The 24,858-nt window shown below is 40.3% G+C and overlaps 1 protein-coding gene across 2 annotated transcripts in view; it reads right to left on the bottom strand.

Moving 5' to 3' along the window:
- The window catches only part of adgra1a (adhesion G protein-coupled receptor A1a), a 30,649-nt gene extending 11,338 nt beyond the window's left edge, over window positions 1–19,311 (bottom strand). The window contains exons 1-4 of one of the 2 annotated variants that reach the window (XM_052103055.1): window positions 18,988–19,311; window positions 18,334–18,482; window positions 3,655–3,782; window positions 1,497–1,620 (exon numbers count right to left, since the gene is read on the bottom strand). In XM_052103055.1, coding sequence (XP_051959015.1) covers window positions 1,497–1,620; window positions 3,655–3,782; window positions 18,334–18,336 — 255 coding nt within the window. In that variant the 5' untranslated portion in view covers window positions 18,337–18,482; window positions 18,988–19,311. Of the gene's footprint in view, window positions 1–1,496; window positions 1,621–3,654; window positions 3,783–18,333; window positions 18,483–18,569; window positions 18,709–18,987 lie in introns of those variants that run through there. The other variant, XM_052103054.1, reaches the window with a different exon arrangement.
- Between the last annotated feature and the right edge of the window lie 5,547 nt (window positions 19,312–24,858).

Here is a 24,858-nt window from a genome sequence, read left to right as displayed (position 1 = left end):
TGTGTGTGTGTGTGAGTGTGTGTGTGTGTGTGTGTGTGTGTGTGTGTGTGTGTGTGCGTGTATTTATCACTTTGTGGGGACCAAATGTCCCCATAAGGATAGTAAAACCCGAAATTTTTGACCTTGTGGGGACATTTTGTTGGTCCCCATGAGGAAAACAGCTTATAAATCATACTAAATTATGTTTTTTGAAAATGTAAAAATGCAGAAAGTTTTCTGTGAGGTTAGGTTTAAGGGTAGGGTTAGGTTTAGGGATAGAATATAAAGTTTGTACAGTATAAAAACCATTATGTCTATGGAAAGTCCCATAAAACATGGAAACACAACATGTGTGTGTGTGTGTGTGTGTGTGTGTGTGTGTGTGTGTGTGTGTGTGTGGCGTTATCACTTTGTGGGACCAAATGTCCCCATAAGGATAGTAAACCGAAATTTTGACCTTGTGGGACATTTTGTGTCCCCATGAGGAAAACAGCTTATAAATCATACTAAATTATGTTTTTGAAAATGTAAAATGCAGAATGTTTTCTGTGAGGTTAGGTTTAGGGTAGGGTTAGGTTTAGGATAGAATATAAAGTTTGTACAGTATAAAACCATTATGTCTATGGAAAGTCCCATAAACATGGAAACACAACATGTGTGTGTGTGTGTGTGTGCGTGAAATACAACAGTGGAATTTAAAGGGTTAAAATTCTGAAAATGAATGAAAATTTGGTAGTTATGATCAGGATTGATGTTGGTCAGTGAAAGTGGAAAATAATATGAATATATAATATTATTATATTGTATATTGTCCTCTCAGGACCTTTGAGTACCTTTTTTAAATTGATGCAAAAGGGTTAGGCTGTTGAATGTCTTGAGAATTGTTGAGTTTTATATTGTAAAATGTATTTAGGATGATGTAAATACTCTAGAAATACATTTTATATTTAAATAATAAAATCAATGTATATTTAAATGTAAATGTTTTACAAATGTAGATATAACTATTACATTTATATTTAGATTTATATTTACAATATTTCATATTTAGAGGTGTGTGTTAGTGGGGTTAAAAATGTAACACCTTGTCTACTTAGCGATGCAACAAAAACTGGATTACATCTTTTTCAAACATTCTCAAATGATTGTTTAGTATGCATCAAGTCATAAATCTGATGTTTCTAAACCTAAATTTTAACTAAAATATGTTTAATAATCATGCAGCTATAAACATAATCAAATTAATCTGACTCATTTGTCTAGATTGGCAATTGTGTATGATGAAATAATAAGTGCTACATTTTTAAAGGCTACAGCAATCATAGTGCCCCAGTGCATTGCCTCTCATCACTGAGCAGCCCTGCCAAAAAGAGCCCTCAAAGCCTTAGTAAATGGCAGCCATGCCAGATCAGGAGTCAAAAAGGCCATATGTTGTTGACTCTGTGTAGTAAACACGGGGCATGGATAGTGTGGTTTACTCAGGCCATGGAAACAGGGTGTGGAACTGGGAGACTTACCACTTGACAGATCACAGGGTATTTGATCTGGTTGATGCCTCCCGCAAACACCCCAAACGTCATGGCAGTGTGGAAGAGGAAGTTGACAAGCATGTGCCAACCTTTCCTGCTGATTCGGATTATGCTGCAGATACACACACAGACTCATATTAGATGAACAGACAATCAAGCCATGAGTAATATATATAAACAACTTGGAATGAAAGAGCACAATACTATGACTAAAGAATCTTTCTGGCCCTGTCTGCAAAGTATCTCAAATTAGTGTGGCTCATTAAATTTAGCTTTGTCCTGCTATGGATAGAAGTGTCCCCATCTCCACAATGCAAGCATTACTCACCGAGGAGAGCTGTGACAGTTAGGGGGGTGATACTATAAATATTGGAGGTCTGACTCAAGTTCATCGCAGTTTGTCCCAAAAACATTTCCTACTGTGACCTTGCAATGTGAGTACTTGTGCTACAAATGGCTAGGTTTATACAAATTGGAAGTGGAAGGATGTTTTAAACAAATTTCCTTAGAACTGAACTACACTGTCAATCAATGCAAAAAGGCACTGTGTATAATACTACATTCAGGGTTTCCACAACTTTGGGGGTGTTCGCTGTCCTTTTCTGCATATCGCGGCACCGTTTTCTTGTCCGTTAAGCATAACGCAGCTGCTCATTTTAGTTTATCGCTGCCCATTCGGCACATTTCACGGCAGACCCACCGGCCCGCTTGGTTCTCCCGATGGCCAGAAATTATGATTTCCTTTGTGAGTTTTATAAAAATGCTAGCTGCACTAAGTTAAATACATTAAGCTGAAGACATCTTTTAGTTACTTTGTTGTAAACAAACAAAAAAACTGTCTGCAGCTGTATTATATAGGCAAATACAAGTATCGGATCGGGACTCGGTATTGGCAGATATTTAATATTTAAATACCGGATTGGGGGCCAAAAAAGCTGATCGGGACATCCCAACTAATACAACATGCTGGAAAAATAGACTTTTTTTCATTTTAATATTTTATATATTTCGTATATGTTGAAACTTGACACCCAGTGGCGTACACAGGAAAGTGCAGCGTTAGATTGGTTGAATCACGCTGAAGTACTTTTTTTCAAGTTTTCTCCCGTAAATGTAAACAAGTGTAAATTTTAACTTCATCATATATGTGGAAAGGACTGAAGCCTTTCAACCAAAACATGAGCTCATTTTTATTTCATCCATTACTCCTGGTCGGAGGCTTTTGTAAATATTTACTTTATACGTAGGCTGACATTCTACTTAAATTTAATGGTGCAAAGCTCAAATATTTAGAAGTGCATATATTGTGACTCAGTGCCCATTTTTGCCTACAAGTTGTAACGTACGTATACATGCAACCGGCCCCAGAACTCCAAAAGCCCCAAAAAGGAGATCAAGTCACCATAAAAGTAATCCATAAGACTCCAGTGGTTTAATCAATGTCTTCTGGACCAATCCAGTAGGGTTTGGGTGAGAACAGGCCAAAGTATAACTCCTTTTTCTCTTTACATCTTGTTATTGCCATCTCTAGGAACAATCATGCTTTCAAGCTCGATTACAATCCCTAGCTTTTGATGCATACATAGAGCACTTGATGCCGCTATAGAAAGTGTTATCGAACTTGAAATCATGATCGCAAAGGAGAATGCTGTCAAGATGTACAGTGAAAAATTACATATATTTTGGTCTGTTCTCACCCAGAACCAACTGGATCACTTCAGAAGACATTGATTATACCACTGGAGTCTGAAGGATTACTTTTAATCTGACTTCATCTCTACATTCTTTTTGGAGCTTTTGGAGTTCTGGTCACTGTTCACTTGTTGACCTACAGAGCTGAGATATTCTTCTAAAAAACATTTTTAGTGTTCAGCAGAAAGAAAGTCATACACATCTTAGATGGCATGATGAGTCAATGATTAGATAATTGTACTTTTTAGGTGAACAAACTAATTAAAGATTCTATTAATTTCCCTGACTTTTCCTGGCCAGGAAATCGTAATGTCAATATTGCCCCGGACTGTGGGATTCATTTACATTTGAATGGTAAACTTAATTTCTGAAATCATAAATTCCATGGACCACAGTCCTGTTGAAAAGTATTTCATAATTCATGTCACAGTTTAATCACTGTCATGAAACATACCTGTGGTGTACTATGTATGTCATGATAGAAATCAGCAGGCAGAGCAACATCACTGCAGTGCAGGCATACACCACTGGGTGCAAATAGTCCCCTGGATATGGAGGGAAGGACAGCACTCTCTTTAAATCCTGCACATGAAATTAAAATCAGAGAATATGGTTATAACCCTTACAGACTTCGAACTGACTCCGAACCACTTTGTTCATGCAGTGCTGAGAAAAGTATATTGGTGATAAAGTATACATGACGGCAGAGATGCATGACAGGAGTCACGCAGTTTGATTTGACAAACTGACCAGTAAAACAAGTTCTATATCTCTAGATGTGAAATGAGAGGGAGAAACGAGGGGCAAGTGGGAGACAGAGGAAGAAAGAAAAACTATGCAAGAGGAGAGCTTTGTCCCTGTGTGTCGAAGACTACGCCCCCATACACATCAATCTCCTTCAGCATGTCTGGTTTATCACCCAGCCCTAAGATCCTCTTTGTTATGTGCCTGAAGGCCTCCTTCCCCTCTGGCATTCAGCAACACAAATGTACATGCATGTCTCTGCACTAACTGAATACTTCAGAACAGACTGATTACTCTATACCTTCCATATTAAAATACTCTACATCATATATCTACATTTCATGTAAGTATGTGAGTACAGTAGGTTAAAAAAGAAAACAACTTTAAGGAAAGGCAATTAGCAGTATACTATAATGCACAGATTGCCCATTTAAAAACTGAATAGACATGCTTTAACCAGGACATTTAAATTTGACTTGTGCTCCCAGATTTGGCAGATCTGTGAAAAAAGCAACTTGCTGTTAAACTTGAACATCAGCACGGCTGTGATTCGGACATAAGATTCAGTACAACAGCATGATTGCGCATGTGATTTTGCTTTTAACAGTTCTAAAACCAAGAAGTTAATATAGAGTAACTTGTATATATAACTATTTAAATATAGATGTAAATAGTTCCAAACAAAGCCAAAGCAGGATCAACCATTGCACATCACCAAGCAACGCAAACTGGCAGCATGTTGGGAAAGGCATGAACACATACAAGTGGAGTTATACAAACAGTGAAGCACCACTTATCCAATCAGATAAACAGACCAAAACGAACTGTTGTATAAAATGAAATGAAAATCAGTGTAACATTTTAACCCTAAAAATTGCTTCTTTTTTTTTTTTTTTACATGTTTACATCCTGGTTATGTTTGAATCAAACATAATTACAAAATGACTTCATTCAAAATAAATTTTATGATTTACCTTCATGGTAATTGTACATTAACATAACTATATCCATGGATGTGTTCCAAAAAGCAAGCCAGAAGGAACACCATGGAAATTGTTACCACCACAACCGTTTATACATGCTCCACTTGTAATAAAATATCTAGGCTTTAGGATTGGACTGTTCAGCCATAAGAGAACCCACCGTTGAAGGGAAAAAAAGATGATGGATCGGATAACAATGGACAGAATAAAGAAGCATTATAGGACTAAATTTGTTGCACTTGGAACCTTTATGCCTCATCTCCCAAGGTGCACGTCTGCTTCAATCCAAGGTGGCATCAGCACAATTGCTGCCCATTAATCAGTGTCACATAAAGCATCACTCAGCATCACATTATTGATCCTTTGACCTCAGTTCTTGAGCAAAGATACCATACCTTTAATGACCCAAGACATCGAACCACTGTTGCACAGAAAGTTAATGCAGATTAACATCAGCTCCAATAGTGCCCCAAATCATCCTACAGAAAGTAATCCCAACCAGTGCATCCAAATTATTATTTTACCCAGATTTTAGGGTGCACTGTTGTCAGAGTTTTCACATCTCAAAATAAAAATCCAATCAATGTCACATAACTAAAGGAAAATCTATGAATATATGCTTGTAATTTCTGCAAGCCTAGTGTGCATGTAGAGTGCCTGTACAGGTTAGGCTTAATTGAAAGCAGTGTTGGTCACTCATTTAGAATAATTTGTAGGACATTTAATCAATATCATTGGAACCAGACAAAGCTCTTTCAGTTTGCAGTGATAAATACATCTGCCTGTAAGAAGCTTCAAAAAATCTAGTCAAAATATAATCATTAGGGCTCGATAACAATATCACATTTTTATTTTCATGCAGAATCTCCCCTACAAAGGAAAAACACAATCTATTCCAACGCTGAACCCCTAAACTAAGTATGTACTTCGTTATTTTTATTCATGTTATTTATTTGGCATTAAGTAAGACCTTTGGGTTTCTGTGTGTAGTTGATAATATTCTTTTAATGTGCTTGTGATTTAATTAGCTTGTTATGGTAGTCTCTAGCGGACAAACATATTTGGAAATACACAAACATGGAAATAAAGTAATCCCGAAGCCTTACATTCACAATGCATGTTATGCATTGTGTATTAAATTTACTCTTTCATTCAATCAGGCATCTCATCCAATAATTATTCAGCCTCTGCTTTATAAGCTAACACAGCTGCCTTTCATCACTTGTAATGCCTCATTGTTTTCATCACCCCATCACCACAAGTTTAGGTCCCTTACTGCCATAGATGTATGCTCCTCTCCCCTGCCATCATCACTTTTCGGCAGGAGCTGATGGTTCGAGCAAGAATTGGAACACTGAACCGTAACGAAGATTACGCCAAATTATCTAAATATTTCTACATTTGTATTCATTTAAATCATCTCGAGTTTTTTCTGATAGCAATAATCGTATCCACTCTTCTGTCCACAAAAACCCATGAAATGAGTTTATTTAGATGAAGTAACTCTTGGCGGCCAAGCATATTTGGAATTACACAAATGTGCATAACACAAATTTTGGCATAACAAAAGCCATCCATGTGTGTTAACAGATATATTTGTTTTAGTAGTTAGATTTGTGAATTAACATCATAAAAAAAGAAAAGAGCATTCATGTAAAAAAATTTAAACCAAGTACAAAAGCAATTTGCTCAAATAATTTGTTTTTACAACACTAATGCAGTCAGATCGTCTCGGTTACTGTCATAACCTCTGTTCCCTGATGGCGGGAACAAGACATTGTGTCAATGTAGTGACACTAGGGGTCGCTCTTGGGAGCCCCAAAACACCTCAGATCTTTGAGAAAAGGCTAATGAAAATTGCAGAGTGGAATTTGCATGCCACTCCCCTGGACATATGGTATAAAAGGAGAAGGAATGCCAACTCTCATTCAGGTTTTGTGCTGAGGAGCCGAGACAAGGTCCCTGCCATTTCAGCTGCTAGTACAGCATTGTGGCAAGAGGGACACAACATCTCATTCCCTCCATCAGGGAATGGAGGTTATGAGAGTAACCGATACATTCCCCTTCTGTCACTCACCCTATAGAAAAACGCCACAACAGCCGAACCGTGCTACGTGAACTGCCGATGCAGGTGCAAGTAAGCTGCTGCATGCGTAATGGCAGGTGCATCAAACTGCACGTAACCTCCCCCAACACCCCAAAAGACATCATGTAGTTCCCCACATCCCTGAGTGGGGGAAGTGACATAACTAGCATGGGAGCAGGCTGTGCCAGCCGTGGCCTTTTCTCTCTTTGATTTCTCTCCACAGAGTATTAGATTCGGCTGGGACATCTAAAGCTATTATATGCATCGGGGAAGGTGTTATTTTCCTTTCCTGTTCTTTCAAGGGGAAAAGACCCAGCGGAGACCACATCCTGCCCAAAAGGGGAGGTCAACACGCACATGGGCTCACCAGCCGCACATGGAAGAGGCATGGTGGTAGGTCCTGCCTCGAAGCTGAATCAGTCAGTCATCAAGGTAGATGAGTATGCGGACACCCACTTCTTTTAATGGGGCAAGAGCTGCCTCTGCGAATTTCATGAAGACACGAGGGGACAGGGACAGGCTGAAAGGGAGGACCTTGTACTGATACGGCCAGCGAAGGTTGGGGGGGGGGCGTTTGCGGGGCCATGGCTGCGAGTCCTCTGTGTCTGGTGGCCGTGGCCCAACGGCGGCCATGGACATGATTATGTGACCCAAGGTGTGAGGAAACTGCTCTTTTTTGACAATGCGAACACAACACAAAAGGAAACAAAAAATTTACCTTCCGGCCCTCCATCGGAGGATGGAGTGGTCTAGGTACCAGCTCCGTAACGGACATCTCTCTCCCTGGGTCGTCCATCTCAGTGGCGCTTAGGAGACTTCAGGGTCGCAGTGCCAGGCCGTGAGGCAGGGGGTGTCCACTTCCTGCAGGGGGCTCTACGCTGGGGCCGAGGACTGGGCTCGGACTGTAGCGGAGCCCCCTGGGCTTTCGCCGCAGCAGGAGGATGCACTCGGTGAGCAGACATGGTATGGGATCTTGAGCCGCGCTGGGGCAAGATGTGCTGTATAACCTCCGTCTGCTTCTTCACCACCAAGAACTGCTGGGCAAAGTCCTCAACGTTGTCACTGAATAGGCGATCTGGAGATGGGCGCATTGATAAAGTGATCTTTGTCGGTGTCCCTCATCTCGACCAGATTCAGCCACAGATGGCGCTCCTGGACCACAATGGTGGACATCGCTTGCCCGAGTTATCGCGCCGTCTACTGAAGCACATCGGGATCAAGGCCTACCCACATGCAGCTCTTTCAGTGCCTTGGCCTGGTGTACTTGCAGGAGGGCCATGGCATGCAGGGCGGAGACAGCCTGTCTAGCAGCACTGTAGGCTTTGGTCGCCAGAGACAACGTAGTCTTACAGGCCCTGGAGGGGTGTGCCGGATGATCCCGCCAGGTGGCGGCATTTTGCGGGCACAGGTGCACCGCGACTGCCTCATCCACCTGAGGGACCTCCATGTACCCATAGGCCGCCCCGCTGTCGAGAGTAGTGAGTAGTGACAAACCTGGAAGTTGGTTTCGGCAGCAAATGGTGCCCTCTCGACTTCGTTAGTTCGACATTCACTTCTGGGAAGAAAGGGACCGGGGGCACATCATCTAGCCCGCGAGTGCAGAGGGTTCCAGTCCAACTCGATACTAGCAGCGGCCCAGGCAAGCAATCTAGTCAGCTCTGCGTCGGCCTCAAACTGGATGGGCAGACCCAAAGGTGGCAGCCCAGTCGAGTCCTCTGCGTCTGACATTGCCAGTGCGCTTTCTGATGAAGCGATTGCGAACTCATCCTGCTTGCGAGCTCCGAAAGAGACGTTAAGCTGGCCATGAGGTGAGCTGGTCTCATCTCGGAACTCAACGGGGCAAAGAGATATTCTCACAATGACAACATGAACCATCCACAAATGCTGTCTCAGTGTGATCGCTGCCAAGATATATGAGGCAGTGCCCGTGGCCTTCGGAGGTGGAGAGATAATGACTGCATCCAGGAATCACACGAAGACAGAAAGGCATCTTTATAAAGATGCGTTTTTAAAAAGATGTTCACATCAATGTGTTTGCTCTTAAAGAGGAAATATACTCTTTTAGTAGTGCTGTCGAAGCACCCTGGGCCATAATCTGCACAAGGCATGCAGAAGGAGAGAAAGCCGCTGGAATGTGCCGTATATCCAACAGCATACGCTTCTTCGAGGTGAATGGAGCAGCAGTAGTATTCAGCTCGCTGATACAACCACTCGGCTCCGAAGATCTGAATGAGAGTGGGCATTCCTTCTCCTTTTATACCCATATGTCCAAGGGAGTGCCATACAAATTCCACTTGCCAATTTTCATAGGCCTTTTCTCAAAGATCTGAGGTGATTTGGGACCCTAGTGTCACTACATCAACACAACGTTGTGTGAGTGAAAGAAGGCGAACAACATTTATTTGTGGATTGCATTTCACACAGCTGTAGGCTGATTTAGAATTAAACATTTTCAATATTTCATAAATTAAATGTGTTTAGCTCATTAGCCTCATGCTTTGAGTATGTGTAACACTACAGAGAACAGAATTGTGCGCAAACTGTAAGCACAGCGAGAAGCATGCACACTATTTATTTAATTAAATCGCAGCTTAAGTGTTCATGAATCTACCCTTATACTCAGCATTTGTGTGAAAATTAATAGAAGTCATTGTTGCTGTAGCTCCTTTGTTGTTTAATTTACCAGGAAACCACCGCGACATGTTTAGTGAGCCACGTAAAAATTATTTGTACAAATTTAGGTGTATAGAAAAGTGATTCTATGAGATCAGGATAAATCAAATCAAAAGTTTGTGATACCCAGCCCCATCTTCCATGCCAATTATTTTTGTGAAGTGTCCCCAAAAGACACTCTAATGCACGTTGATAGATCACAGGACTGTCTCCACAGCAAGACTGGACCTGCTGAACTCACTACTTGTTCTGGCGTCTGCCAACTCCTGCCTGGTCTTAGACAATCAGCATGGAGAAGAAAAAAGGTCAGAGAACAAAAAGTGAGCTCTGAAGAAATGACATTTCAGGTCTCAGTCAACGAGCATGCAGGGAGGAAGAGGATCATTGCTCACTCAAGAACTGCTATCAGTCTGTGCACTGACCCTCTTTCAGATTGCAGAATATAATTCCAGACCAGTTGAGACCACAGTTTGTTAGGAGAAGTGTAAATGCATTCACAATACCCCTATTTGGACTGAAGAAAACTAAATCTACTATATGAATTCAGTGAACTGATAAAACATGAAGGAATAAATTTTATAACATATGCCATTGAGAGACTAATTATTGGGAGGTTTTAGAAGGTGATCACTGAGGGCTGACAGTACATCATTTATTCTGAATACATTGAGATTATAAAAAAAGTGATACTTGAGGCACTGAAATTGATTGAACTACACGGCGCATTTACAAAGCATAAAATGTTCATTCTCATAAAATCAATTTATACAAATATGAAGTTATAAAATTTATGAGATTTCAGCATTAAGATTGTTCTTGGCTTCTCCCTCTGTGTGCCTCAGTGAGCAGGCATATCTTGGAGACAAAACTTGGTCAATCAGTCTGTTCAAGTAAACAGACCCATCTTTCCAAAAGAAGACTGCTTGGGTTGGTGGCAGATATATTCATAAATAAATATATGGTAAAAACACGTATAATATACACACGCATGTGGACACCAACAAATATAAAACTATTTGATATATAAAAGTAATGTACAGATACAAGGCCCACAGGCTTGCAATCATGCATGCTCTCTCTTGCCTCTCTTTCTAACTCACATACACAGCGCAAAACAAAAAGTAGTAAAACACCAATTATATAACAACAATCTTTGTATTCTTTCCAGAAATGCTGTTTAATATTCAAGATATTCATTTTGAATAAACAACTTAAAAGAATTGCCATATTATCTATAATTAAACTGACTTAAGCCTGCAATTCAATTTTCAGCTGCAATGTTGGTGCTGGGGAGCTATGTTGTTTAGTATAATCCTTCTAGAATGTGTGCATTTGTGTGCTTATTAAAAAAACTGCTCTGTACATCGCTTATATTCTCATGTCTTACGTAATATGAAAAAGCAATATTGCAAGGTCTATATAATGTAGCAATTGGGAGAATATCCTTTAAAGTAGGGCTGAAAGATGATGATTAGACATCTTTATTGGCAAAGGGTGTCTTTTTGAGAGGTAACTTTGAGAAACCTCAGCTAGTGTCATGTGAACAAGGGGCTGTTCAAACTGAACGTGTTTTACGTGCTGTTTTTCAATAATTTTTCATGTAAACATTCGCTAGATGTCTTTTGACAACTGCATTACATTTCACTGTATTTTTAGCATCTCCCACGGGAACGCTGCATTTTTAGACTCTGTGTCATGTTAAAAAGAACTTCTTCACCTGATAAAAATGCATCTCAAGACACCTGCATTCTGCTCTATTCATTGTGGTGCCTTTTGCTTTTTTTAGCACGAGAAAGTTTTTTCGGAAAACCAATAGTTTCATGAATGCTACTCATACTCGAGAAAATACATTATACACTACAATACACCAGAATTGAATGCTTTAGTGTTCTTTTTTTACAACAACAAAGAAATCTCACAGGGTAGCATGCCCCCAGACAACCCTAGATATAAGGTTTGTTAGGCAGATTTAGATATCTGCAATGACAGGTTTCGGGTTGGGTTCAGGTTTGTAATTAATTACAAAATAAACATGCTCTCACTCACAGACACGCGTGAAAGGACGAGTTAGGTGTCCAAATGTGTTTTTTGTGCACGTATGTTCCCCATTGTTTAAACACTTGCTGGACTAAGGACGGATTACCGACCAGGCCAGTGGGGCTTGTGCCAATCTAGTTTTGTGTTGCACAATCTAGTTTTGTGATCCCCCCCGCTTGTGTTCAACAAGGAACACCCTACCACACCCCAAACCACTTAACAACTGGGCATGGAAAATGAAATTTTTTAAGATACATTCTCTTTAAGCAAGTCTAAATATCTTATACGTACAAGTATATTGTTTGAGTGCTCAGTGAGTATTGATGCTGACTACCACTCCTGGACCCACAAGTTCGAATCCAGGGTGTGCTGAGTGACTTCAGCCAGGTCTCCTAAGAAACCAAATTGGCCTGGTTGTTAGGGAGGCTAGAGTCACATGGGGTAACCTCCTTGTGGTCGCGATTAGTGGTTCTCGCTCTCAATGGGGTATGTAGATTGTTGAGAGTAGCATGAGCCTCCACATGTTGTGAGTCTCTGCGGTGTCATGCACAGAGGGCCACGTGATAAGATGCGTGAATTGACTGTCTCAGAACCGGAAGCAACAGAGGCTTGTCCTCTGCCACCTGGATTGAGGTGAGTAACCATGCCACTACAAGGACCCACTAAGTAGTGGGAACTGGGCACTCCAAATTGGGGAGAAAAAGGGGAGAAAAAAACAATTATCAGAGGTGCACGGAGGAATAAAAAAAACTTTTGGCAACAATCAGCATAGATTTTTGACGTTTACAAATAGTTTGTATATTTAGTATACTGTATAGTATAGCATATTTTCATTAGCTTTTATTTATCTTTCTTTATGGCTCTCTTAAAATGTTGGACTGTCATGTGATCAACAGGTGAAAAAAAGGTGAGTGGTAAACAGTGCTAGGTAGTAACAGATTACATTTAATTTGGATTATGTAATGAGATTACAAAAAATAAGTACTTGTCTCTGATCACTACTTTGTTCAATTCAACATAACTCTCCCATCTACATTAAAACAGACTCCACCTTTGGTTTCCTTTCGCTGTAACCTCTGTTCTCTTTCACCCTCTTGCATTTCCACTGCTGTCTCTACCTCTCTTCCCACACAAAATGTATTTTCCACTCTTGATATAAACACTGCCACAGACACGCTAAGCTCTACTTTAACAACCTGTCTGGACAAAATCTGTTCTCTCTCCTCTAGGCCAGCACGTACTACACCACCCAGACCTTGGCTCTCTGACATCCTTCATGAACATTGGACTGACCTCAGGGCAGCTGAGAGGTGATGACGGAAATCTTAAGATCCAGCAGATCTAGGTAAGTATCAGTCTCTGCTTGCAACTTTTTCAGATAATGTTAAATCTGCAAAAACTTCCTACTAACACAACAAGATCAACAGCACCACAGACACTCGCAGCATGTTTAGAAGATTCAACACACTTCTCTGCCCTCACATTCCACCACCTGACACATCACTGACAGCAGATGTCTTTGCCATATTTTTTTACTATTAAGGTAACAACCATCAGCAATACATTCTCAGCACCTCACCCTGCCAAACACCCATCTCCTGTATGCAACTCCTCTGTCTCTATGTTCTCCCCTCTGACTGACACTGAGGTCTCTAAACTCCTCCCCACTACCTGTTCCCTTGACCCCATTCCTTCTCACCTTCTCCAGGCCATCTCTCCATCCATCCTACCTGCACTCACACACATCATTAACACATCTCTACTTACAGGCACTTTTCCCACTACATTTATGCAGGCCCGAGTAACCCTGCTGCTGTAGAAACCTGCACTTAAACCCACACAAATAGAACACCACTGACCAGTCTCTCTCATCCCATTCATGGCCAAAACCATTGAAAGGGCAGTTGTCAGTCAAATCTGGATGGAAGCAAGCCACACAACTGCTTGTTTAGTCACTTGTCATAACTAGACTGGACTACTGTAACTCTCTCATTGCAGGCCTCCCTGCATGTGCAATTAGACCTCTGCAAATGATCCAGAATGCAGCAGCACATCTGGTCCTTAATGAATCAAAGAGAGTGCATGTTAAACCACTCATTGTCTCTCCTCACTGGATGCCGGCTGATGCTGGCATACAAAAGAGTCACTGGGTCTTCTCCAGCATACCTAAAATAATTTCTGCAGATCTACACACCCACCAGAAGCCTGCGGTCGCCTAAGGAACGTTGTCTTGTTGTACCAACACAAAGAGGCACCAAAACACTTTCCCGGACTTTCTGCTTCATCGTACCACATTGGTGGAATGACCTTCCCAACTCCATCCATGAAGCAGACTCACTTTCTGTCTTCAAAATAAGGCTAAAAACACATCTTTTCCATGAGTCACTAAGAAAATTCTTGTTGCACTTTAATCTGTTTTGAATACTATTCTGATGCCAAATGAATAAATGTAAATGTAATTAGATTAAATTACATTTTAAAGTATTCATAATTAGATTCAAGTTTACTGTATTATGGATGACATGATTGCATATTAATAGGGCAATGGCAGTAAATTGTTAATTATTTATTGTTACCTTTCATTTTTCTTCATTTTAATTATTAAACACATTTTAGTTCTAAATCAGCCTACAGCTGATATACGTTCAGTAAATCTTGAATTCTGGATTGAATTGCAATCCACACATAAATGCTGATCCGATTGCATTAGTTAGTTAGTTTAATTTGAGAAAATTGCTTTTGTACTTGGTTTCAAAAATACAGTTGTGTTTTTGTGTCACGTATAAAATATTTTCGAGAATAAAGTAATAATATTTTGAGAATAAAGTTAAAATTCTTAGATTAAAGTCATAATATTTTAAGAATCAAGTCCAAATTTTGAGAATAAAGTCACAACATTACCTGATTAATGTCAAAATTTCGAGAATAAAGTCATAGCATTATGAGATTAAAGACATAATTTTTTTTTGAGAATAGAGTCAACATAAAGTCATAGCATTACAAAATATGTAATATTTTGAGAATAAAGTCAAAATGAGAATGAAGTCTTAATATTTTGAGAATTAAGTCAAATTACCAGAAATAGTGTGTCATTATCACAACGACAGAACCAAGAGCCAGCAGTTTCATCAATGGATTTGGATGATTTAGTTAAATCATATTTTAGTTTAGGATTTAGCAACAAATAAAAAAAAAAATGTAAATCTTTTTGCACATAAGCAAAAGTTATTATTGGGTTCCGGACTCTGCAGCGGTTATGAATTGAATTTATTCTGGAGAAAGAACCAAACAGACTTTCGCACAGTCCCGCTGGGTGTGGCTGATGCTTGGGCTGGGTTTCCAGAAGCTCTAAATTGAACATTAGTAGAACTTAAATTATACTTACTTCAGCACATTTCCCAAAAGCATTGTTATCTAAGTAGCATGTAAAAACGCTTGTAAATGAATTAGAGCGATGAACATCTCGTAGGTCCATAAATTACAGTTTATCAGATAAAAAGGGACATTTGATCATTCGAAAGCCATTGCACATGGTTTCAGAGGATAAAAAATTGTTGGAAAAATCACATTGAAATCAATAGGCAGTCTACACAGTCTGTTCACGCCATGTGATGGGTGTAAATTAGGTCTAAATATAGATCTAAATTGACATGGCACATACTACAGTATAGCGTTTTATTGGGCTTCTTTGATATGCATAATTGTAATCCTTGTTTTTATTTAACTCAGAAAAAACAACTCACCCACACACACACACACACAAAACATACATATTCTCATATTTTGATCCATTAAGTAAGTTTTCTGTAATGCATTTAAGCATTGTCAAAATGGCACAAGATTATCCTACTCAAATGCATGTTACATTGAATAAACAAGAATTAGGTCAGAAGTAATCCAAAAGTAATCAAAAGCAATCAGATTATATTACCTTAAAAATTTAACCCAAGAGATTACATTATTTTGCATGTAATTTATAATCAGTACCGGATTACAGTTCAGAGGTATTCTTCCCAGCACTGGTAGTAAGTGGCAAAATGTCTGTATCGGATTATCCACCTTATTTTTCAGCTAAACTAGAGCCCCGCCATTATCAACCTTGAATGTGGACCACTTCCAGTATCAGCCACTTCCAGCTATTTTAGCGATACAAACATACTACATTATGCTGCTTTATATTACAGGCTGGCAATACGTGTCGTCATATTATTATCATTAATTATGATTTTCATAAACTCATTGGTTTTGAACGCATATAGTTAAACCATCGCTTTATCACACTGTTGCACAGGCAGAATGAGTGAGAGATCAGGCGCAGACAACAGTCCTCCACACCATCTGACACACCTCCACAAAATTTACACAACCAGTAGAGAGCAGAAAGCCATGGGGCAAATGCTGCTTTAACTTTCTTTCCACCAAAAATGAATCTTGTTTCATCTTGGCAAATTAATTAATGCATTTTACCCTCCGTTCTTGTCAGAGAGCATTCTCTCTTTCTTAGCAGTTTATAGTAAACTGACACACAGATCTCACATTCAGCATGGCTTATGAAACATCGCCTTTGGAAATAAACAAATAAAGGCATCAATGGAGGTTATGCAGGTACATATGAACGGAGGTTTACATGGAAACAAGAAACACTGCATCGTAACAATCTCGTTAAATTAAGAAGCAGATTTTATTATGGTCTCTACAAAACATCACACAGCAACAAGTAAATGATTTACTTACTCTTTTACTATAATTGCTGAAGTTAGAAAATTATCTGACATTAGACCATCATTCTGCTGTACATCCTGTGGTTGTGTGACAGTTTCTAAACTTATATCACTTAATTCTGGTATTATTATCTTTCTTTTTATTTACAATGTGGTAAATAACCGTATGACTTTTACACATTTGCCAGAAATGCAGCTGCTGCTTACTTCCACGAGGCAAAATAAAGTGGTCTAAAATGAGTCTACAATTATAAGGAGTCTCTTTAAGGGATAGTTAAAAAAATAAAAAGAAGAAAATTGTGTATAACTTTCTTTGTTCTGCTGAAGACGAAGAAAGAATTTTAGAATCATATTTCAGATCTGTATGTCCTCACATTGCAAATGAATGGTGACCAAAATTTTGAAGAACCAGAAAGCACATAAAGGCAGCATAAAAGGAATCCATATGACTCCAGTGGTTTAATCAACGTCTTCTAAAGTGATATGATACGTGTGGATGAGAAGGAGATACATTTTTATGTCCTTTTCTACTATCAATCTACACTTTCACATTCTTCTTCTTTTGTTTTTGGTGATTTGCATTCTTCATGCATATTGCCACTTGCTGGGCAGGGAGTATTTACAGTACAATAGGATATAAATATTGATCTGTTTCTCACCCACACCTATCATAATGCTGCTGGTCGTGTGGGTTAATTTTATGCTGCCATTATGTGCTTTTTGGAGCTTCAAATTTCCGGCCACCATTCTCTTGCATTGTATGCACCTACAAAGCTGAAATGTTCCTCGTTTTCAAATCTTAATTTGTGTTCTATAGAAGAAGAAAACATCATGCATGCGAGTGAGTCAACGATGAGAGAATTTTCATTTTTGCGTGAACTATCCCTTTAATTTCTACAGACGATGAGCTACTCCTTACCATAAAATATAATACCCGCAAGGCACAGACACCCAGAAACATTGTCTTTGTCTCAACTTGTTGCTGAGAAAACTTTACTAAAAATCACATAGGCCAACATGTACCTGCATTCTGAGGTTTACATTCTTAAAGTATTAAATTATTGCAATCGCTAACCCAGCAATTGACAGGATTCGTGTCGGGATCTCTGTCCTTGGTGCTTAAAATAGATAAAGCGCTAAAAGGCGCTCTCCATGATGCTGCGATCTTATGAGCTTTCTCCACGGTGAAAAAAACAACCCTTTTGCCTGGGTTGCCTGACACGAGTGACCTGATTGGCTGTATATCTGAAAAGAGGAAGCGGCGACAGCACACGTCATACAGCAATACAAACCTCATAGACCCACGAGTACAAACTCATGCGCTCATACAATAAAGCAGCGTCACTGAAAAACAAAGTAAATTCGCCCGAGTGGATAACCAAGGCCACGGACACGCCACAGCCATTTGTGATGATTAGCTGACAACGACAATTGATATTCATTGCACGCGCTCTCTAGCTTCCAAAGTCACCAGTGCGGATACCCTCTGAATAAATCCCTTCTACGCCATCTCTAACCTTTTACAAGGATTCGACTATATACCTGAATAAAGTTAATTTAACAGTGTAGGGATGCTGATCAAAGCGCCTGACACTACAATTAATGGATTCTCTCTGTCTCTGCCAAAGAGGGAATGTAATAATAATCTATGGTGTGATGCCATTGTGAGGCATCGCTTTAAATTCGTGGAATACATCCTGTCAACTGTCCGAGATCAATGTTGATGCCCACCATAAACGCCCGCTTGACACTAACATTAAAAAGACAAACAAATGGGATATATCATCACTGAAAATGTTTCTGGCTGGAAGAGAGTTTTCTGACCTATGAAGTTTTGTCTTGACAAAATGGACATAAATGAGGTACTCTGGAGTTCATCAGTCACTCACCATCTGATCTGCAAAGTTAGGGTCCAGCTTTAGTGCAATAGTTTCAATGAAGTATCACAGAGAGCTGTGATGTTGCCATCTGGCGCGCGGTCCGACAAGCGGTGGGATGGGGGGTTCATTCTCCAGCACGAGGCTGCGGTGCTCAGCTCCTGAAACATCCAAGGAGAAAAACAAAACGAATATCACTACGAAGCATTCCTCAGCGAACGATAAAAGTCAGAGCAGAATCAACGAACTTCAGTCATTTGCGGCGATCTCCGTTGGGCACGTGCGCTCCTTCTTCACGCGCTTGCCGTGTCGTAAGCCTTTGGAAATATCGTTGGTGCAAATTTTTAAAGCACGAGCATCAGAAAAAAAAGGTAGGGTGACCTCTTGATGACGTAGGCAGACTACATATTATTTAAAATATAGTCTTCCTGCGATTTGAGAGCCTGATGAACGGTTCATCTCAGCCAGATAAACGAAGCCAACACCCCTTACCTTATGCCAAAATGGCACACAGAAGACTTCCATCGGCAAATGTTTATATATGAACGTTGGCAGCTGAATGCGTATTCTGTGAATATTACTTCACACAGCAACGGAACGAGATTATGTAATATGCGTTTCCAATTTACTATATTAAAACGTAACATTTACTGCATATATCCTTACCTATTTTAAAGAGAGCAACTGGTGTCGTACCCCACCTCTAGGTCCCATTATCTGATAGAGCTGACGAGCGAGAATAGTAAAATTTTCCATCTCTATGGATGAAAAGTAACAGGTCTATCGAAGCAATATTAGGCTATATGAGGGGGAGAAAGCAAACACATTCCCAAAAATATCACGGGTCGAATCCTTGGTACACCCACAGAAGGCTATTGATAAGTTTTCACTTTAACGTGGGATATACCACGCGGTAGGAGAGAGGGTGTGTGAAAACTGAATGTCATTTGTGCCGTGAGAGGCGCTGTTTAGCGCGCGCGGTATTGAGACTCCCCACTGCAGAGGTGGAAATGGTTGTAACCGTCAGAGCTCGCGGGCACATCACCGCTGCAGCGTTGATTTAAAGAGACAACCTACCAGGTTTTACCCTTAACAAACAGCGCATTTTGGAGAATCACATCAGGGGGTTTCATCCCACTCGGTTATTGCTTAAAAGCCGTACTGAAAATAATGTGCGTTTCTTAATCATCCTAAGATTTACGTTTGCGTTTCTCTGCGAATGTGTGTGTGTGTGTGTGTGTGTGTGTGTGTGTGAGAGAGAGAGAGAGAGAGAGAGAGAGAGATAGGTGAGTGTTGAGAAAATTTTGTCTCATGGTCATTCTTCAATTGGAGTGGCAAAGGAGAGGAAGAATTTGTAAAAATGCTTCTTATTAATTTAACCTTCCTATTGTGCTCGGGTCATTTTTGACCCAGGAGAGGTAGACAGGGTTGGGATGGTTACTTTTGAAACGTATTCCACTACAGATTACAGAATACATGCTGTAAAATGTCATTTGTAACGTATTCCATTAGATTACTCAAGGTCAGTAGCGTATTCTAATACTTTGGATTACTTCTTCAGCACTGGTAGATTTTTTTCCACTTTTTGACTATAAAAAAATCAGTCTGTACAGTAAGACAAAATACAAATCTTAAAAATACATGCGCTGAAAAATGCTAAAATATCTTAAGCAGTGTTGCTTCTAAAACAAGATAATGCAAATTGATATTATTTTTAGGTGTTTCAGATACTATTTACAAAAAAACAATACAAACATTCTCATGAAAATTAAGATATTTGCACTAATAATATATCAAATAAATAAATCTAAATGTTCACATGACATTTTACACAAGGTTTATTTCTGCTGCAGTTGCAGAAGGCAGTTGAGTGAAGCAGCACACACATATGAATCAAAAGAGTTAATGTGCACTTCATGGTACTTAAGTAGATCTGATTACTTTTGTAGACTAATTAAAAATATAAATGCATGACATGTTCTTGGAAAATGCCTCTACGTGAACGATCGTACAGATGTAGATAAATGTTCACCAGCTCCCTAATACTGTAACTCGCAAATGCTCACGATGACTGATCTTAACCAACTGAACTCGGTGAACAGGAATGAATTATTAGACTCAAAGTAGGCTGAGCTCCTAAGAAGGTGTTTTGCAGCTGGTAAGAAGTTTTCCTGAAAGTTCGTCCAAACTCAAAAATCTTCTTTTTGCCAATATTTTGTTCTAAATTATGTTACACCCATTCATTCTCCGATTTTGTAGGAAGTATGCAGAAGTGTGGAATTTTTCTGCTTAGACCCTATTTCTGTCAAGGGAGAATGGTTGTTTCATTATTTGAACTTAAATGGAAAAAATACATGACAAATGAACTGTAGTAACTTTATAGTGTTTGTTCTAAAAGGTTAAAATCACTTTAAGATTTGAAAACGTCAAATAATAAGATTAATTGGCTCTGAGAGAAAGAAATGTTGGATACAATTTAATGTAACACCACAGACAACTTGCATTACGCCCATGTGTCTGTACATTGCCTGTGGAGATACTATGGAGCCAATGTTGACAGTGAAAGACAGTAACACCACAGACACATTTGCACAAATCTGTACTTTTCTAAAATAGAGTCTGCCATCATGATAATTTAAAGGTCAGGAGACATTTTGGAAATGTTAATACAATTATATTTATCAAAATGTAGAATAAAATCTATCAAATCTGCAAGTTACGATTGTTACACCACATACACTTCTAAAGTGTGACACATGACATGTATGAAAAAAATATATTTTTCTTTAGAAAGAATGAAGTCAACATGCTCTCCTCAGATCAACCATCCCCTATAATGTTCTTTACATATAGGAATTTGTCCATAGTTCCCTCTTCTTAAAGGGGTGATTTCCATTGTTTCCAATGTGCAAATTGCTTTCACCCTACAGAATTAAAATGTGCAAACATGTTACGATTTATTGGTATTTAAAGTTGATTTCGGTTGTTCCAAAGTAGAGGGACACCATTTGTGTTAGGAATTCCTTGTCTTGTTTCACTGTTGCTCTCTGTCTGCTATTTTTGTCACCTTTGCATTCCTTAGTTTTCACTTTTGTCCCTTGTGTAGCCCCTTAGTCTCTTTGTTAGCCTTCGTGTTCACTTGTCATTGTTAAAGAACTACACTTCCCAGAATCCACCTGCCATCATCACTGCCATTTTGTTCATTGTTCTCACCTGTGTCTTATTCAGTCATCACTCACTGTGTATTTAAGCCCTGCTTTTTGTTCACTCCTTGTCGTTCGTTGAATGTTGTTGTTAGCCTGGTATGTGTTCCCTGCCTGTGTTTTGTGTACCCGCCTTGTTTATTTTTCTAATAAAGTTTAAACTGCTTTTGGATCCGCATCTCCTCGTCTGCTTCGCTGCCTCCATTCATAACAGAACGAATGACCCAACATGGATCCAGCGGTTTTACGAGCAAGCTGCCGTCTGCTCAGACTCATGCAGGGAAACCGTCCGGTGGAGGACCACATCCACGATTTCCTCGCGATTGCGAATGCCACCGACTTCCCTGACTCCGCCCTAGTGGCGTTTTTTCGGGCTAACCTGAATTGTGCGCTCCAGGAGCGGTTACCACCGATGACGCGCGGCTGGACGCTCCACGAGTTCATCGAGGAGACTCTGCTGGTCTGCGCGTCACCGTTAACTGTGGCCGCCATCGAGGAGAACTCTGCCACTCCTCCCACAGTAATAACCCTCCACTCGCCCGTGGTTCGTCCCTTCACGCCTGCCTTGGTCAGTGAGCCTGCACGGTCCACTTCGTCTGCCCGGCGGAGGAGGAGAAGAGGAAAGGCTTCTGCTCCCCAGCCCACGCCTGCCACGGCCAGCGAGCCAGAGCCCACGCCTGCCACGGCCAGCGAGCCAGAGCCCACACCAGGTACGGTCAGCGAGCCAGAGCCCTCGTCTGCCCTCTGTGCCCCCTTGGACTTCCTGCCTGCCTTCTGTGCCCCCTGGACTGTCTATCTGCCCCTCGTTGCCCCCTGGACTGTCTGTCTGCCCCTCGTTGCCTCTTGGACTTCCTGCCTGCCCTTTGTGCCCCCCTGGACTTCCTGCCTGCCCTTTGTGCCCCCTGGACTGCCTGTCTGCCCCTCGTTGCCCCCTGGACTGCCTGTCTGCCCCTCGTTGCCCCCTGGACTGCCTGTCTGCCCCTCGTTTCCCCCTGGACTGCCTGTCTGCCCCTCGTTGCCCCCTGGACTGTCTGTCTGCCCCTCGTGGCCCCCTGGACTGCCTGTCTGCCCTTCGTTGCTCCCCTTGGTCTGTCTGCCCACCACAAGCTTCCCCCCCCCAGTCAATGGACATTTGTTCTTCCCATTTTTTGTTTTGTTTTATGTTATTTTGATCGTCTGGAATCTGATCCTTGAGGGGGGGCTATGTTAGGAATTCCTTGTCTTGTTTCACTGTTGCCCTCTGTCTGCCATTTTTGTCACCTTTGCATTCCTTAGTTTTCACTTTTGTCCCTTGTGTAGCCCCTTAGTCTCTTTGTTAGCCTTTGTGTTCACTTGTCATTGTTAAAGAACTACACTTCCCAGAATCCACCTGCCATCATCACTGCCATTTTGTTCTTTGTCTTTGTCTTATTCAGTCATCACTCACTGTGTATTTAAGCCCTGCTTTTTGTTCACTCCTTGTCGTTCATTGAATGTTGTTGTTAGCCTGGTATGTGTTCCCTGCCCGTGTTGTAGTTTTGTTTTATTTCCCCATTGAGGGTTTTTCCTTTGTTCCCGTGTTTTGTGTACCAGCCTTGTTTATTTTTCTAATAAAGTTTAAACTGCTTTTGGATCCGCATCTCCTCATCTGCTTCGCTGCCTCCATTCATAACAATTTGTCACTGCAAATGAAGAATGACCCATCAACATTTCATCTTAAATACTGGAGAAATATTTACTGTATATAAAGCTCTAGAAAGTACTATATTCACTTGAAAGAGCCGTGAGGCAAACTTTTACACGGTCACCCACTTTGCTGAATGAAGGCTTCAACTGAAGATTTACTTGTTTTATCAGCAGTGGAACAGCTGCAAGCTTTCATGCAATGCCTTGTGTTTTTTTTCAAAGGTATGCCACAGGTTGTTTTTTTTTTTTTTTTTTATCTCTGAGACTAATTTTTTGCAGTTACACTAGTTACTTACAATAATTTGAAATACAGTTATATTAGCATGCTAATAGAAATTTATAAAGCAGTTGCCCTGGAGAATGCTGAAAGGTCCCTGATCAAGTTGTTGTTGTGTTAAAAGCATAACTAGCCAAGCGTAATTTAACCCAATAACTTGGTTTCCATGCCAACTAGCCTACATCCCCATTGACTGTCATCAAAACGGAATGCTTTCCTTTTGGGTGCAGCCTTGCAGTCTTGATTAAGTTGGTGAAGCTAAAATGGAAGGGTCTGGGGGAAGGGTTCATCAGCATGGTAAAACACATAATTCAGTTGGTTTAGATAAAGTGCAGTATTTATCATTGACACAAACAGTTGTTGACTTTCTTTCAGTCTGTGTACCTGACTGAATGAACTGTGAAATAATTACATCCAAAATTATCACTAGTCAAACAGTGGAACATATGCAAGCAAGATCTGCATTCCTTTAACCATAATGGCTCAAAAGATTCTTAGTATTAGTTAATCAAAATGGGAGACTGACTGATATTTAATGATGTCATGTGTGGTGACTGCAAATAAAATAGTATAGCTGATTAAGGATAGAGTTGTACCCATTCTTATCTGCCATAGAGTGCTTATTTTTCTTTAATGATATGCAAGAGTGCCATGTCATATTTGGCAAGATGAAGGGTGAATGTTTTCAAGGGTGAGTGTTCACATTGAACCCAAAGAAGTCCAAGATAAAAGGATGGTTTACACAAAAATGAACATGTGATATACAGTCCGAATAAGTATTTGTCAGCATCCATTTGGAGAAGCTGCCTAAACCAATCACTGTTCTCTAGGAACATCCCGTGTGCTAGTGTTAAAATACAATAGGGTGCCAACTGATGTGACAACAGCCTGGGTTGGCCATCAACCTTTCAGCCAAGCTCTGTGTCAGATCCCAGAAACGTATAACACTACAGATTAAAATCACTGTGCAAGCTCACAGGGAGGGGGTACAAAACAGTAAGTGTATACAGACCAGCAGAACCCACTTGAAATAAATACACACAAAATGATAAGGAATTACACTCACTCAATACTTATAAAGTGCCAGACGTGGTCTTCTGCCATTGTGGCCATCTGCCTCAAGGATCAATATGTAGTGCATTCTGAGATGCTATTCTGCTCACTACAATAGTACAGAGTGGTTATCTGAGTTTTACAAAGCCTTTCTGTCAGCTCAAACCAGTCTGACCATTCTCTGTTGACCTCTCTCATTAACAAGGCATTTCCGTCTGCAGAACTGCCGCTCAATGAATTTTTTTTATTTGATCATCATTCTGAGTAAACTTGTGTGTGAAAATCCCAGGAGATCAGCAAATACAGAAATACTCAAACCAGCCCATCTGGCACCAACAA

This window comes from Xyrauchen texanus, chromosome 33 (assembly GCF_025860055.1).
Source record: "Xyrauchen texanus isolate HMW12.3.18 chromosome 33, RBS_HiC_50CHRs, whole genome shotgun sequence".
Lineage (NCBI taxonomy): Eukaryota > Metazoa > Chordata > Actinopteri > Cypriniformes > Catostomidae > Xyrauchen > Xyrauchen texanus.
The sequence above is the reverse complement of the archived record's forward strand: the minus strand, read 5'-3'. Positions and strand labels throughout refer to the sequence as shown.